The sequence below is a fragment of the Loxodonta africana genome, chromosome 8, assembly GCF_030014295.1.
Source record: "Loxodonta africana isolate mLoxAfr1 chromosome 8, mLoxAfr1.hap2, whole genome shotgun sequence".
Taxonomy (NCBI): domain Eukaryota; kingdom Metazoa; phylum Chordata; class Mammalia; order Proboscidea; family Elephantidae; genus Loxodonta; species Loxodonta africana.
In genome coordinates, this window is record NC_087349.1 from 18,276,969 (window position 1) to 18,291,193 (window position 14,225).

Genomic DNA, 14,225 nt, shown 5'->3' on the forward strand with positions numbered 1-14,225 from the left:
TCTGTAACAGGCCAAAGAGTAAGTATATCGGGCTTTGTGGGTCATGCAGTCTCTGTTGTAACTACATACTCGACTTTACTAAAACAGATATAGACAGTATGTAAATAAGTGGGTGTGGCTATGTTCCTATAAAATTTTATTTCTAAAAACAGGCAGCCACATAGAACTACCATTATGACCCAGCAGTTACACTTCTAGATAACTACCCAAAAAGACCTGAAAGCAGTGATGAGAACAGATATAGATACACCAATGATCATTGCAGCACTATTCACAATAGCTAAGAGGTGGAAATAACCCAAATGCCTATCAACTGAGGAATGAATAAGCAAAACACCATACACACATACAATGGATTATTACTTAGCCATCAAGAAAAATGTGGTCCTGATGCACATCACAACATGGATGAACCTAGAGGACATTATGCTGAGCAAACTAAGTCAGTCACAGAAGGACAAAAGCTGTATGATATCACTTATATGAAATAAGCAAATACATAGAAACAAAAGTAATTAGCGGTTGTTCAGGGACAGGAGGGAGGGGGGAAGAATGGGCTTATTCTTAGAGCCCACTGAATGTATGTTAACGGTGGTGGGATGATTTGGAAACAGAGGGAAAACGGTTGCACAACTTAAATAATGTCATCAATGTCACGGAAGTGTACATGCAGGATCTGATGAAATATTTTGTGTATTCCTGTGTGTATTTCACTACCAAAAAAAACAAAAAACAGAATAGGCAGCCTGCAGGATCTGGTCTACGAGCAAGTTTACTGACTGCTGCTATAAAGAATTTGTTTCTATTCCAGCATGCTATACCCCTTACCTATTTTAATGAATCGACAAGGGAACATCTGTTCATCAATTTTATGCTTCAAGGTGAACGTTTCTTTGTTATAATCATTCTTTAAGCCACTGTGAGGAAAAAATAATAATAATAAGGTTAGCAAATCTGACTCCATAATACAGTAAATACACTGAAACATACATTAATGTCGTACTCAGATTTTAAGTTTAGACCAATGTTCAAAATAAATGACTAAAACAATATATAAATGAGTATTTAAAACATAGGAATATAGGTCAGAAGTTGTACATTCAAATCAACTGTATTATAGCTGAATTCTCTTATTTATATTAGGGATGATAGTAAATGTTCAGTATAAAATGTTCAATATACACTACACAGTACGGAAATGTACGATAGAACCTATTGCCCTTAAATGTATAACTGAATATGATACAAAATTTCAAGCACGAAATTGAAAAACAATACACACTTATATCTGATACTTACTGAGTTAAATATTACAATTTTTCAAAGAATTATTCAATTCTGATTGAGATGCCAATGTTCCTTTTATAGCTCAACAAACTTTCATTGACAACTTTACTTCGTTGCTTTAAATAACTCTTAAATATAAAAAATAAATCACCTCTCTACCTAAACGACTAGGATGGAAGCAAGTCTTCATAGAGATGTCGTAACTTCAGGTTACCTTATGTCCTGAAATATTTTCATGACTTAAATGTAGTTCAGAAGTAATATTTACTTATAGGAAGTAATGTATAAGTGGCACACACCATATCAAAAATATACTCTAAACATCCACAGTTTCATTTGTCCATTGCACTGGCTAGTCATTATCAGGTGGAGAGAGGTGTGCAATTTAACACCTTCATTCTTGGTGGTTTAAGTTTTTAAAACTCACATTTACTGAGTTCCTTCCAAGTGGCAAGCACTGTGTTTGCTAGGTGCAGTCACGTATTTTTCATTTATAGAACCCTCCTCTTTTTTGCCACCAAGTTAAAGTAAATGCCAGAATATTACTTCTGATTTCAGGCAATCAATTTTCATTTTTTTGATGGAGCATATTTATTTTCTTTAAGGCTGAAAGTACTTCTGAAGTCATTCACAGTTCAAAATAAGGCTAAAAAATAAGTAGGAAAAAACTGATTCTTTCTTACTTAACAATATATTAACCAGAAGGTGAAATACATTTTCAGAAATTTAAAGGCTGAAAGAATTTATCACCAGAAGACCCACACTATAAGAAATGTTAAAGGAATACCTTGAGGCAGAGGAAACCAATGTAGAGCTAGGTTCAAAGAGATTAAGACTACAGCTGGTTTATAATCATAACTCACCTAGACAACAGTTCTGTCATATTTTCTTCATTCATTCCACCAAAGACTTTAAATTTCTTCAAATTGCAGACATGAGTTTTCTCATATTTTCCAAATGTGATATTCTGGACTATAGCAGGCCTTTCAAGCTTCAGAATCAAATACTAAAAAACAAAAACAAAACAAAACAACAAATTATATTATCCTCTTTAAAAAAAATTTACTTAAAATACCTTAAGAATTGAAACTTCTAATACTTAACAGAAGAATGTATAAGATCCAGTCTGCCCATCCTGTGCTGGTAGGTTTTTTTGTTTTTGTTTTACGCTAAAGAATAGTAAGCAACAGTCTTAGGCTACCATTTTTTACTCCAATAGATTCTGGGAAAATACACCATCCTAAACATTGTAAATAAGGGAAAAAGCTAGTGAGATCATTTCCAATCAAGAAACAATACTCAGTAAAAGATATAACCAGATTATGAATAACCAAATATAACAAGATTTGAATGCAAAAGTAACAATTACACATTCCCCATGGACTACATTTCAATAGTGAAATCAATGTTTGACATCAGTGATAACATTTGAGAGCTAGAAACAACTTAGAGATTTCCTAATCACCTTTGACAACTTTATAAGTTAGAAAATGCAGACCTACCACAGATCCTTCTACTGTAGCTTAAGTTTTCCTATCATACACTAGATATAATAGGATTAGTTAATTAGGGAATATACTTCACATTATACAGACTGTTTTCAATTATAAAAATTAAGGAGGAAACTGGTTGAATAAATGGAAAGAAAACCTATTCAGAAAAATGTTTTGTCTGAGTGCCTTCATGTGTTACAATAACAGGTGATTAGAATGAAGCTGGCAGTCCTACCTCACACCATATACAAAAATTAAGTCAAAACAGGTCAAAGACCTAAATGCAAGAGCTAAAACTATAAAACTTTTATAAGAAAACATAGGTATAAACCTTCATCAACTTGGACTTGGCAATGGGTTCTTTGATACGACACTAAAAGCACAAGCAACAAAAGAAATAGTTAAATTGGACTTTGTCAAAACTAAAAACTTTTGAGCTTCAAAGAACATAATTAAGAAACTGTTAGACAACATATAGTGTAGGAGAAAATATCTGCAAATAATATATCTGATAATAGCCTAGTAGAAAGAACTCGCACAATACAACAACAAAACGACAAAGAACCCAATTAAAAAATGGGAAAAGGATCTGAATAGACATCTCTCAAAAAGATATACAAGTGGCCAACAAGAACATGAAAAGATGCTCAGTATCATCAGTCATTAAGGAAATGCAAAGCAAACCACAATGACATACCATTTTACATCCAGTAGAATGGCTAAAATTAAAAAAACAAAAAGAAAGTAACAAATGTAGACAAGGATATGGAGAAATTGGAACCCTCATACATCACCGTGGTGGAAAAGTTTGACAGCTCCTCATAAAGTTAAACACAGAATTACCACATAATCCAGAATGCTATTCCTCAATATAGATGCCACCTCTGCCCCCGTCTCTTTCCTATATGAAAAGTTATAGCTGCAACAATGAAGAAAAAGTCAAGAGAATCTCAGAGATAACAGCCATCTATAAGCCACTACATTTTCACCAGCAGCTGCCCACCTCCAATTTTCTTTTTGGGGAACATAGGGAGGAGGGACAGAGAGGTTGGACAATAACAACAAAAAAAATTCACCTATTTGTTTAAGCCACTGTAGTAGGATTTTCCGTTATTTTGGAGCTAAAAGCATTCCTACTGAGTCACTAACCCAAAGCGAAAGCTTTAACCACTACACAGCGCCTGTTTTAGGTTTATACACTGTTTATACACTATTTAAATTTCTTCATTATAAAAATTGACACAGGAAAACTGAGATTGATATTCTCTAGTCATTAGTCCTGAGCTCTGGTGGCACAGTAGTTAAGCGCTCAGCTGCGAACCAAAAGGCTGGTTGTTTGAATCTACCAGCTGCTCCCTGGAAACCCTATGGGGCAGTTCTACCCTGTCCTGAAGGGTCGCTATGAATTGGAATCAACTCCTCGGCAGCAGGTTTGGTTTGGTTGGTTAGTCATGAGTCCCTTTTACTACCAACAAACTAATAGGTGTTGTAATGTGATTTTTTGTCATTCAAAGTTTCTTAAGAATACGGCTGTATAATAGAAAAGAACAGATTATATAGGTAGATGAGGGAATAGTCCATTTCATTAACTCATAGTTCCTCATATCCTCTTTGTCCTCTTTCCTCTCACTCTTTGTTACTGTTGTTGTTAGCTGCCCTCAGGTGATTCTGACTCATGGTAACCCGATGTGTGCAGAGTAGAACTGCTCCTAGGTTTCTGAGGCTATGACCTTTTGGAAGCAGATTGCCAGGCCTGTCTTCCTAGGTGCCTCTAGATGGGTTCAAACCGCCAACCTGCCAGTCAAGCAAGCACTTAACCATTTGTAACACCCAGGGACTCCTTCTTGCTCTTAAGTTATCCTTTAATATTTAGGTTTAGATGTCAGCTTTTCCTGACAACTGGTTAAGTACAGTGTTGTAACTAGTTAAAATGGGCCCTTATGCAATCTGCTATACACCATCTATCACACTACATCCTATAGCCCTAAATCTAATAAAAGAGCATTCATTCATATATGTGTAATTTTATTAATAACCAAGCAGGGTTTTTGTTATTAAAAAGTTATATCTGTTGTTTTCCATTTTGTTTTTGTTTTTTATGATCACTGTTCTAGTGGGGGTAAGGTGTTTTCTCACTGTGGTTCTGATTTGCATCTCCCTAATGATTACTGACATCTTTTCATGCTCTTATTAGTCATTTGTATATCCTCTTTGGGAAAATGTCTATTCAAGTCCTTTGACCATTTTCTGATTGGGTTGTTTTTTTTGTTGTTGTTGTTAAGTTGTAGGAATTCTTTGTATAGTCTGGATGTGAAACCCTTATCAGATCCATGGTTTCACAAAATTTTCTCCCTATCTGTAGGATGTCTCTTCATTTTGTTGATAAAGCTCTTTGATGAACAAAAGTTTAAAATTTTTGAGATCCCATTTATCTATTTTGTCTTTTGCCACTCATTTGTTTCATGTCAGACATATCTAAGAAACCATTATTAAAAACTAGGTTCCAAGGCATTATCCTATGTTTTCCTCTAAGAGTTTTATGGTTTTTGTTCTCATATGTAGGTCCCTGGTCCATTCTGAATTTGTTTTTGTATGTGGTATGAGGTATGGATCCAGTTCCATTCTTTCGCAGGTGGAAATCCAGTTTTTCCGGTACCATTTATTAAAGAAACTCTTCTTTCCCAATTGGATGGACTCAGCACCCTTGTTGAAAATCAACTGACTATAGATGCATGGGTTTATTTCTGGACTCTCAATTCTATTCCATTGGCCTACACATCCACCATTATACCACTACCAGGCTGTTTTGATTATTGTAGCTTTATGTTTTGAAATCAGGAAGTTTGAGTCCTCTTACTTTATTCTTCTTTTTCAAGATTCCTTTGGCTAGTCAGGGCCCCTTGCTGTTCCATGCAAATTCAAGGACTGGCTTTTCCACTTCTGCAAAGAAGGCTGTTGAAATTTTGATGGGGATTGAACTGAACTTTCAGACTGTTTTGGGTAGTATCAACATCTTACCAATATTAAGCCTTCTAATCCATGAACACGAAATGTCTTTCCATTTATTTAGGTCCTCTTCAATTTTTTAGTAATGTTTTATAGTTTTCAAATGGTTCTTTTTATGGTTTTCAGGTAGTTCTTTTTAATAGTTTTCAGCTCTCTGACAAAATTTTCAATATAAATTTTCATCTCTCATTTTCCGTTAACATAGAAGAACACATTTTAAAACCTATAGCTAAAACTCAATTACACCCCTGGACACTCTTTTTAACTCAATATTGAAGTTCACCCTTTAGCCAAAGATTAGACAGGCCTATAAAACAAATAATAACACACATAGTTTAACCATGTATATGAGACTAGCCCAAAAGCAAAGACAAGAAGACAGGAAGGGACAGGAAAACTGGATGAATGCTGGAACTGAGGTCGAGAAGGGGAGAGTGCTGACACATCCTGGGACTGGCAACCAATGTCACAAAACAACTCATGTATTAATTGTTTAACGAGAAACTAATTTGTTCTGCAGACTTTCACCTAAACTACAATAAAAATAATAAATAAAACTCCATTATCTGGAAAACCTGCTATTTTAGGTATACACCAAATACAAAAAACTAAAAATAACTAGATGTCTAGGATGTTAACTTCCTCCAGAGAAGTGTATCTGCTTCAGGCAGACTGCTAGGGACACTAACAATTCTGGATTATTTTCATTCAATTTCAAGGACTAAGATAACATCAAACTGGGCTGCAGCTTCTGGGGGGACCAGGCTATTTCTGGTTCACCCTCACCCCTCAGACACAGACCTTCAGGGTCCTAACCTTAAGTTGGGGAGTCATCAGCCCCACCACACCCCAGACTCTGGCTTCCGATCTTTATCACCCTGGCCCCAAGAGTTTGTCAGAGGAGCTGCTCAGCTTCTTAATCTCTTAGCCCCTCTTTAGGAATCAACAGATATCCAGTAGAAAAGTGGTCCCAAAGTTGCTCCCCTCTGAGTTTCCATATTCTCCAGAATCTTGGCTCCATCTTCCTTTACTACCTTCAAAAATAGTCTTTTGTTTCCATTTCATCTAGCTTTTCTATCTGTCCTGTAGGGTCGATATAGGATTGCTATGAGTTGGAACTGACTCAACAGCAATGGGTTTGGTTTTGGTTTAGTGGGAGGTATGGTCAAATTAATTTTGGTTATTAATATTTCATTTCTAGAAGTTCTATTTGGTTCTTTAAAAAACCTGCTAGGTCATTTTTTATAGTTTGCTATTCATCACAGATACCTTTTATTTCTTTAAACATGATACGCAGTTGTTTTAACACCACTATCTTTTAGTTCTTTTAATTCCATTAGCTGAAATTTCTGCAGGTTTTTATTATCTACTTTTTTCTGCTAATTCTTACTTATGGTTCTTGTTTCCTGGTGTGCTTGGTTAGCTTTGATTGGGTACTGCTCATTTTCCTTGAATAATTACATGTAGAGATTTCCTGAGGCCCACAGATTAAAGTAATCAATCATCTCCAGATAGGACTTGCATTCGCTTCTGAAGGGAACCTTTAGGGTACTACTAGATCATGGTCCTGAAACCATCTAGTATACTATTTCAGTAGAATAACAATACTTTTATTGTTTATTTTCCCCTAAAAAACAGTCACTGAGTGACTGAGCAAAAGTTCAGTCTACTCACATTTCCTTAAACGTTTACAGAATGACTTACATGTAAGTGCTGTAGAGGTCTCTGCTCAGACAAGAATAGTAACAGTATCCTAACCAGTTCTTAGTTAACATTTCCTCAAAGGATATTAAGAAATTTACTTCTGTATTATTAGTAATTCATAAAAAATACAAATCATATTTTAAATGTTCCTCTATGCTAAAGTAAAAAACCTGTGGTTCATCAAATCCCATAATGCACTAGCCTATGAAATAAAAATTCTTTCAAATTTAAATTAAGGAAATAAAAATGTGCCTCATAATCTCAAAGACTGAATAAACTTTTAATAGATTTCAGATAAATGATATCCAGAAATGACAGACACTCATATTGATTAAGCAGCTCTTTGAATTTTGACTTCTAAATGGTATCTAAGGGCTACACGTAATCTTACCTGGGGAGGATAGTTGCTCTCTGAAGACCACCTTGAAGATTGGTCATTTGGTTTATCCACTAAAATGTTTCTAAAATAAAGAAAATTGTAGCAATGAACTTTAAAGTAAGCACAAATAGGCAAAAAGAATAATCCATCATATATTTAAATTATCATTATGTTACATCATGTTTAGAACTTGAACAAGAATAGAAAATGAAACAAAACAAGCAGCACAGAAAGCCTCTAGTATACGTAAGACTTTAAAATACCATAAAGGTGGCATTTCAAACAGTGGAGAAAAATCAAGAGTTTTCTTAAGGCAACTTAAAAAAAAAAAAAAGAATAGAGTTCTACTTCACACTGCCAAACAAACTATAGACGTATTTATGGGGAAGGAACAACTCAGAAAAAGAGGGTGAGGATGTTTTCACAACTCGAAGAACATAATCAATGTCAGTGCACTGTACATGTAAAAATCAGTTCAACTGGTGTATGTTTTTGCTGTACATACTCTCAACAACAACAAAATAAAATTAAAAAAAGAAAAAAAAAGATACTGAGATCCTAGAAAATATGGACGGGGTGCTGACCACATAAGCCACAGTGTTTGTTACAGTTACTCTACTTTTGCAAAAACAAACAAACCCTGTGTAATAATAGGAAAAAAAAAAAAAAGAATATAACCATGTCACTTAACAACATGTGTAGAAATGGTTAAATGGGAATATGTTTTGCTGTGTACACTTTTCACCAAAAAAAAAAAAAAAATACTATTTAAAAAAAGTTTAAGGTAAAAATAAATGAATAAAGTACGTGAAATAAATAAAATACTACATATATATTATACACTATACATTACTTATTAATATAATTACATTTATGTTATATGAGTACATGTTATGCATGTTTATGGTTGTTATACATGTTTACATACACTATATTACATATGTGCATAATTATATGTATATAGTCAATCTTCAGATCGAGAAGAACCTTTAAGCATAGCATCAAAAGTAGAACTATGGAGAGAAATAAGCTAATATAAGTACCTTTGGAAGATGGCACTTTAAACTATAAGGTTAAACAGACAAACAGAACTGTGCTTAAAGACTATTCCGTAAAGTTATCTTTCATAGGGATATGAGTTAATTCTGAAACACTTTACATGTACGCTGAGGTTGAACAACTAAGTAAATGGATGGTAGATGATGGTAGCCAAGCTTCTCACTTTGGGAATGAGGAGTTACATACAAGCAAGGGAGGAAGGATAGAATGAACACTGTGGTAGTGAACTGAGTCAGAGATATCAGAATGAACTTATAATAAGCTTAATACAGATACAGAAATAATTATAGGTATAATAAAAGCCAGTGGCCTCATGGGTTTCAGAGTGGAACTGTGTTCCACAGGGTTTTCCATTATTAAATTAGATATCTGCCATCCTAAAACATATTTAAAATGCAAGTAATAACTGAGAACTGTTAAGCACTGAGAAGGGAGACAGGCTGAGGACCAAAATGGTTTCCCATTTTCACGCAAGTTAATTTAATTTTTAAAAGTACATTTTCATTCCAACCAATGCTAATGAAAAACCGAAGGTAGTAAAAATGAATAACATTTTAAGTCTCTTATATATAGACTGGAGCCCTGGTGGCTCAGTGGTTAAAAGCTCAGGTGCTAACCAAAAGGTCAGCCATTCGAAGCTACTAGCTGCTCCTTGGAGACCCTATGGGGCAGTTCTACTCTGTCCTATGGGGTTGCTACAAGTCAGAATAGCCTCTAGAGCAAAGGTTTTTGTTTGGTTTATATGTAGATACGGTGCACTTAAAAACATGCAAAAAAAGAGGCTTGGGGCTTGGAAAAAACACTGTGTCCCATTTTCCAGTTGCCCATGTGTTTAACTATAAATCTTTATAATCCTAATAAAAGAATTTAATTACTAATAGTCTTTCCTTTGTAGTCTATATACAAAAACTAAACCAAACCCATTGTCGTTAAATCAATTCCAACTTATAGCAACCCTACAGGATAGAGAACTGCCCCAACTACCGACCTTTTGGTTAGCAGCTGTAGGTCTCAACCACTGTGCCACCAGGGCTCCCTGTATATACTACCGATCAAATGTCTGGGGCAAAGCATAAAAATTTATCATGGAAAGATAATTTATTGGTCATTTAAGTCAGCATTCTCAAGTAAATATGCTCAAACCCTAAACCCGCTTAGCAATATTTTTCAAATCACTGTTCTTAGTAATATAAAATTTATATAAAAATATAAATACCAGCACCTAGCCAAAACAGACAGCATTTCACATTTTTTCTGTTAATGGCTGCTCAGGACATTCATCATATCAATAAGTCCTCTCGATTTTAAATTGAGAGTTTTGCATACTCAGAGGCAACCTCTTTAATTCTGATGTAAAGAAAAGTGAGTGGAACAGAGTATTTAAAAGGTTAGCAAGATTTAACTCTGGAATGTTTTTCTTAATCTTCCTAAAACCCCTGCCCTTTTACTGAGTGATGTGGTAAGATGGATCTAGAAGACGTCACCTTCAACTAGGAATCATAAAACCTTAGAGTTTGGCCACTAACTGGCTAGGTAATCTTAAACGCAACACATATTCTCTCAGGTCCTTAATTCTTTTATCTGTATTATAAAGAAATGTGCAAAGACCTGGAGATAGAAAACCAAAAGAGAAGAACACGCTTAGCATTTCTCAAGCTGAAAAAACTGATGAAAAAATTTAAGCCTCCAGTTGCAATATTGAAGGATTCTACGGGGAAAATACTAAACGATGTGGAATGCATCAAAAGCAAGTGGAAAGGACACACAGAGTCACTGCACCAAAAAGAACTGGTCGACCTTCAACCATTTCAGGAGGTAGCATATGATCAAGAATCAATGGTACCAAAGGCAGAAGTCCAAGCTGCACTGAAGGCACTGGCAAAAAACAAGGCTCCAGGAATTGACAGAATACCAATAGAGATGTTTCAACAAGCAGATGCAGTGCTGGAGGTGCTCACTCATCTATGCCAAGAAATCTGGAAGATACCTACCTGGCCAACTGACTGGAAAAGCCCATATTTGTACCCATTCCAAAGAAAGGAGATCCAACAGAATGTGGAAACTATCAAACAATACCATTAATATCACACACAAGTAAAATTTTGCTGAAGATCATTCAAAAGCAGTTGCAGCAGCACACCAACAGGGAACCTCCAGAAATTCAAGCCCGATTGAGAAAAGGACTTGGAACTGGGGATATCATGGCTGATGTCAGATGAATCCTGTTTGAAACCAGAGAATACCAGAAAGATGGTTACCTGTGTTTTATTTACTACAGAAAGCCATTTGACTGTGTGTATCCTAACAATTATGGATAACACTGTGAAGAATGGGAATTCCAGAACACTTAATCGTACTCATGAGGAACCTGTATACAGAGCAAGAGGTAGTCGTTCAAATAGAACAAGGGGATGCTGAATGGTTTAAAGTCAGGAAAGGTGTGTGTCAGGGTTGTATTCTTTCACCATACTTATTCAAATCTCTATGCTGAGCAAATAATCTGAGAAGCTGGACTATATGAAGAAGAATGCAGCATCAGGATTGAAGGAAGATTCATTAATGACCTGCAATATGCAGATGACACAACCTTGCTTGCTGAAAGTGAAGAGGACTTGAAGCACCTACTGATGAAGATCAAAGACATAGCCTTCTGTATGGAATACACCTCAACATAAAGAAAACAAAAATCCTGACAACTGGACCAATAATCAACATTATGATAAACGGAGAAAAGATTGAAGTTGTCAAGGATTTCATTTCACTTGGATCCACAACCAATGCCCATGGAAGCAGCAGTCAAGAAATCAAAACAAGCATTCCACTGGGCAAATCTGCTGCAAAAGATCTCTTTAAAGTGTTAAAAAAAAAAGCAAAGATAAAGAGTCAATTATAAGAGCAGCGAGGGATAAACGAAAAGTCACCTACAAAGGAGAGCCAATAAGAATAAGCTCGGACTACTCAGCAGAAACCATGCAGGCAAGAAGGCAAAGGGATGACATATTTAAAAAATGGAAGGAAAAAAACTGGCTGCCAAGAATCATATACCCATCAAAACTGTCTCTTAAATATGAAGGTGAAATTAAGACATTTCCAGATAAGCAAATGTTGAGGGAATTCGTAAAAACCAAACCTACCAGAAATGCTAAAGGGAGTTTTTTTGTTAGAAAATCAATAATATCAGGTATCAACCCAAGACTAGAACACTGGGAAGAGCAACCAGAAGTCAACCCAGACAGGGAAATCCAAAAAAAAAAAAAAACAAAGCAAGATTATAAAAAAAAGCCCAAAACAGGGTAACAGCAATGTTATTATATAAAAGAACACAACATTAAAATAATAAAGAGGGACTAAGAAATGTAATCATACACCTTCCATATGGAGAGGATGATATGGCAATACAAAGAAATAAAAGTTAGGTTTAAATTTAGAAAAATAGGGGTAAATAATAAGGTAAACACAAAGGAGACAAACTCTCCTACTCATCAAAATAAAATACAAGACTCAGGAGAAACAAAATCAACGACAACAAATATGAGGAAAGGACAATATATAAGGATAATCTACTCAGCACATAAAATCAAGTGGGAAAAAGAAACTGCCAACAACACACACAAAAAAAGACATTAAAATGACAGCACTAAATTCATACCTATCCATAATTACCCTGAATGTAAATAGACTAAATGCACCAATAAAGAGACAGTGGCAGAATGGATTAAAAAACAAGATCCGTCTATATGCTGCCTGCAAGAGACACACCTTAGACTTAGACACACAAACAAACTAAAACTCAAAGGATGGAAAAAAATATATCAAGCAAACAACAATCAAAAAAGAGCAGGAGTGGCAATATTAATTTCTGACAAAATAGACTTTAAAGTTAAATCCATCAGAAAGGATAAGGAAGGACACTATATAATGATTAAAGGGACAATATACCAAAAAGATATAACCATATTAAATATTTATGCACCCAATGACAGGGCTGCAAGAGACATAAAACAAACTCTATCAGCATTGAAAAGTGAGATAGACAGCTCCACAATAATAGTAGGAGACTTCAACACTTTTGGTGAAGGACAGGGCATCCAGAAAGAAGCTCAATAAAGACACGGAAGACCTAAACGCCACAATCAACCAACTTGACCTCGTAGACATATACAGAACACTCCACCCAACAGCAACCAAGTATACTTTCTTTTCTAGTGCACATGGAACATTCTCTAGAATAGACCACATATTAGGTCATGAAGCAAGCCTTAGCAGAATCCAAAACACTGAAATATTGCAAAGCATCTTCTCTGACCATAAGGCCATAAAAGTAGAAATCAATAACAGGAAAAGCAGGGAAAAGAAATCAAACACTTGGAAACTGAATAATACCCTGCTCAAAAAAGACTGGATTATAGAAGACATTAAGGATGGCATAAAGAAATTCAGAGAATCCAATGAGAATGAAAACACTTCCTATCAGAACCTTTAGGACTTAGCAAAAGCAGTGCTCAGAGGCCAATTTATATCAATAAATGCACACATCCAAAAAGAAGAAAGGGCCAAAGTCAAAGAATTATCCCTACAACTTGAACAAATAGAAAGAGAGCAACAAAAGAAACCCACAGGCACCAGATGAAAACAAACAAAAATTAGAGCTGAACTAAATCAAATAGAAAACAAAAACAACTGAAAAAATTAACAAGGCCAAAAGCTGGTTTTTTGAAAAAAATCAACAAAATTGATAAACCACTGGCCAAACGGACAAAAGAAAAACAGGAGAGGAAGAAAATAGCCCGAATAAGAAATGAGATGGGCGATATTACAACAGACCCAACTGAAATTAAAAGAATCATATCAGATTACTATGAAAACCTATACTCAAATTTGAAAACCTAGAAGAAATGGGTGAATTCCTAGAAATACACTACCTAAACCTACCTAAACTAACACAAACAGAGGTAGAACAACTAAATAAACCCATAACAAAAGAAGAGATTGAAAAGGTAATCAAAAAACTCCCAACAAAAAAAAAACCCTGGTCCAGATGGCTTCACTGCAGAGCTCTACCAAACCTTCAGAGAAGAAGAGCATAGAAAATGATGGAATACTACCAAACTCATTCTATGAAACCACCATATCCCTGATACCAAAACCAGGTAAAGACTCCACAAGAAAAGACAACTATAGACCTATATCCCTCATGAATGTAGATGCAAAAATCCTCAACAAAATTCTAGCCAATAGAATTCAACAACATATCAAAACAATAATTCACCATGACCAAGTGGGATTCATATCAGGGA

At 35.2% G+C, this 14,225-nt stretch overlaps 1 protein-coding gene across 6 annotated transcripts in view; it reads right to left on the bottom strand.

The window, feature by feature from the left end:
* Positions 1 to 14,225, bottom strand: part of MKLN1 (muskelin 1) — a 159,531-nt gene that overhangs the window by 108,558 nt on the left and 36,748 nt on the right. For all 6 annotated transcript variants that reach the window (XM_064289723.1, XM_064289727.1, XM_064289724.1 and 3 more), the window contains exons 2-4: positions 7,882 to 7,951; positions 2,151 to 2,293; positions 829 to 917 (exon numbers count right to left, since the gene is read on the bottom strand). In XM_064289723.1, coding sequence (XP_064145793.1) covers positions 829 to 917; positions 2,151 to 2,293; positions 7,882 to 7,951 — 302 coding nt within the window. The remainder of the gene's footprint in view (positions 1 to 828; positions 918 to 2,150; positions 2,294 to 7,881; positions 7,952 to 14,225) is intronic.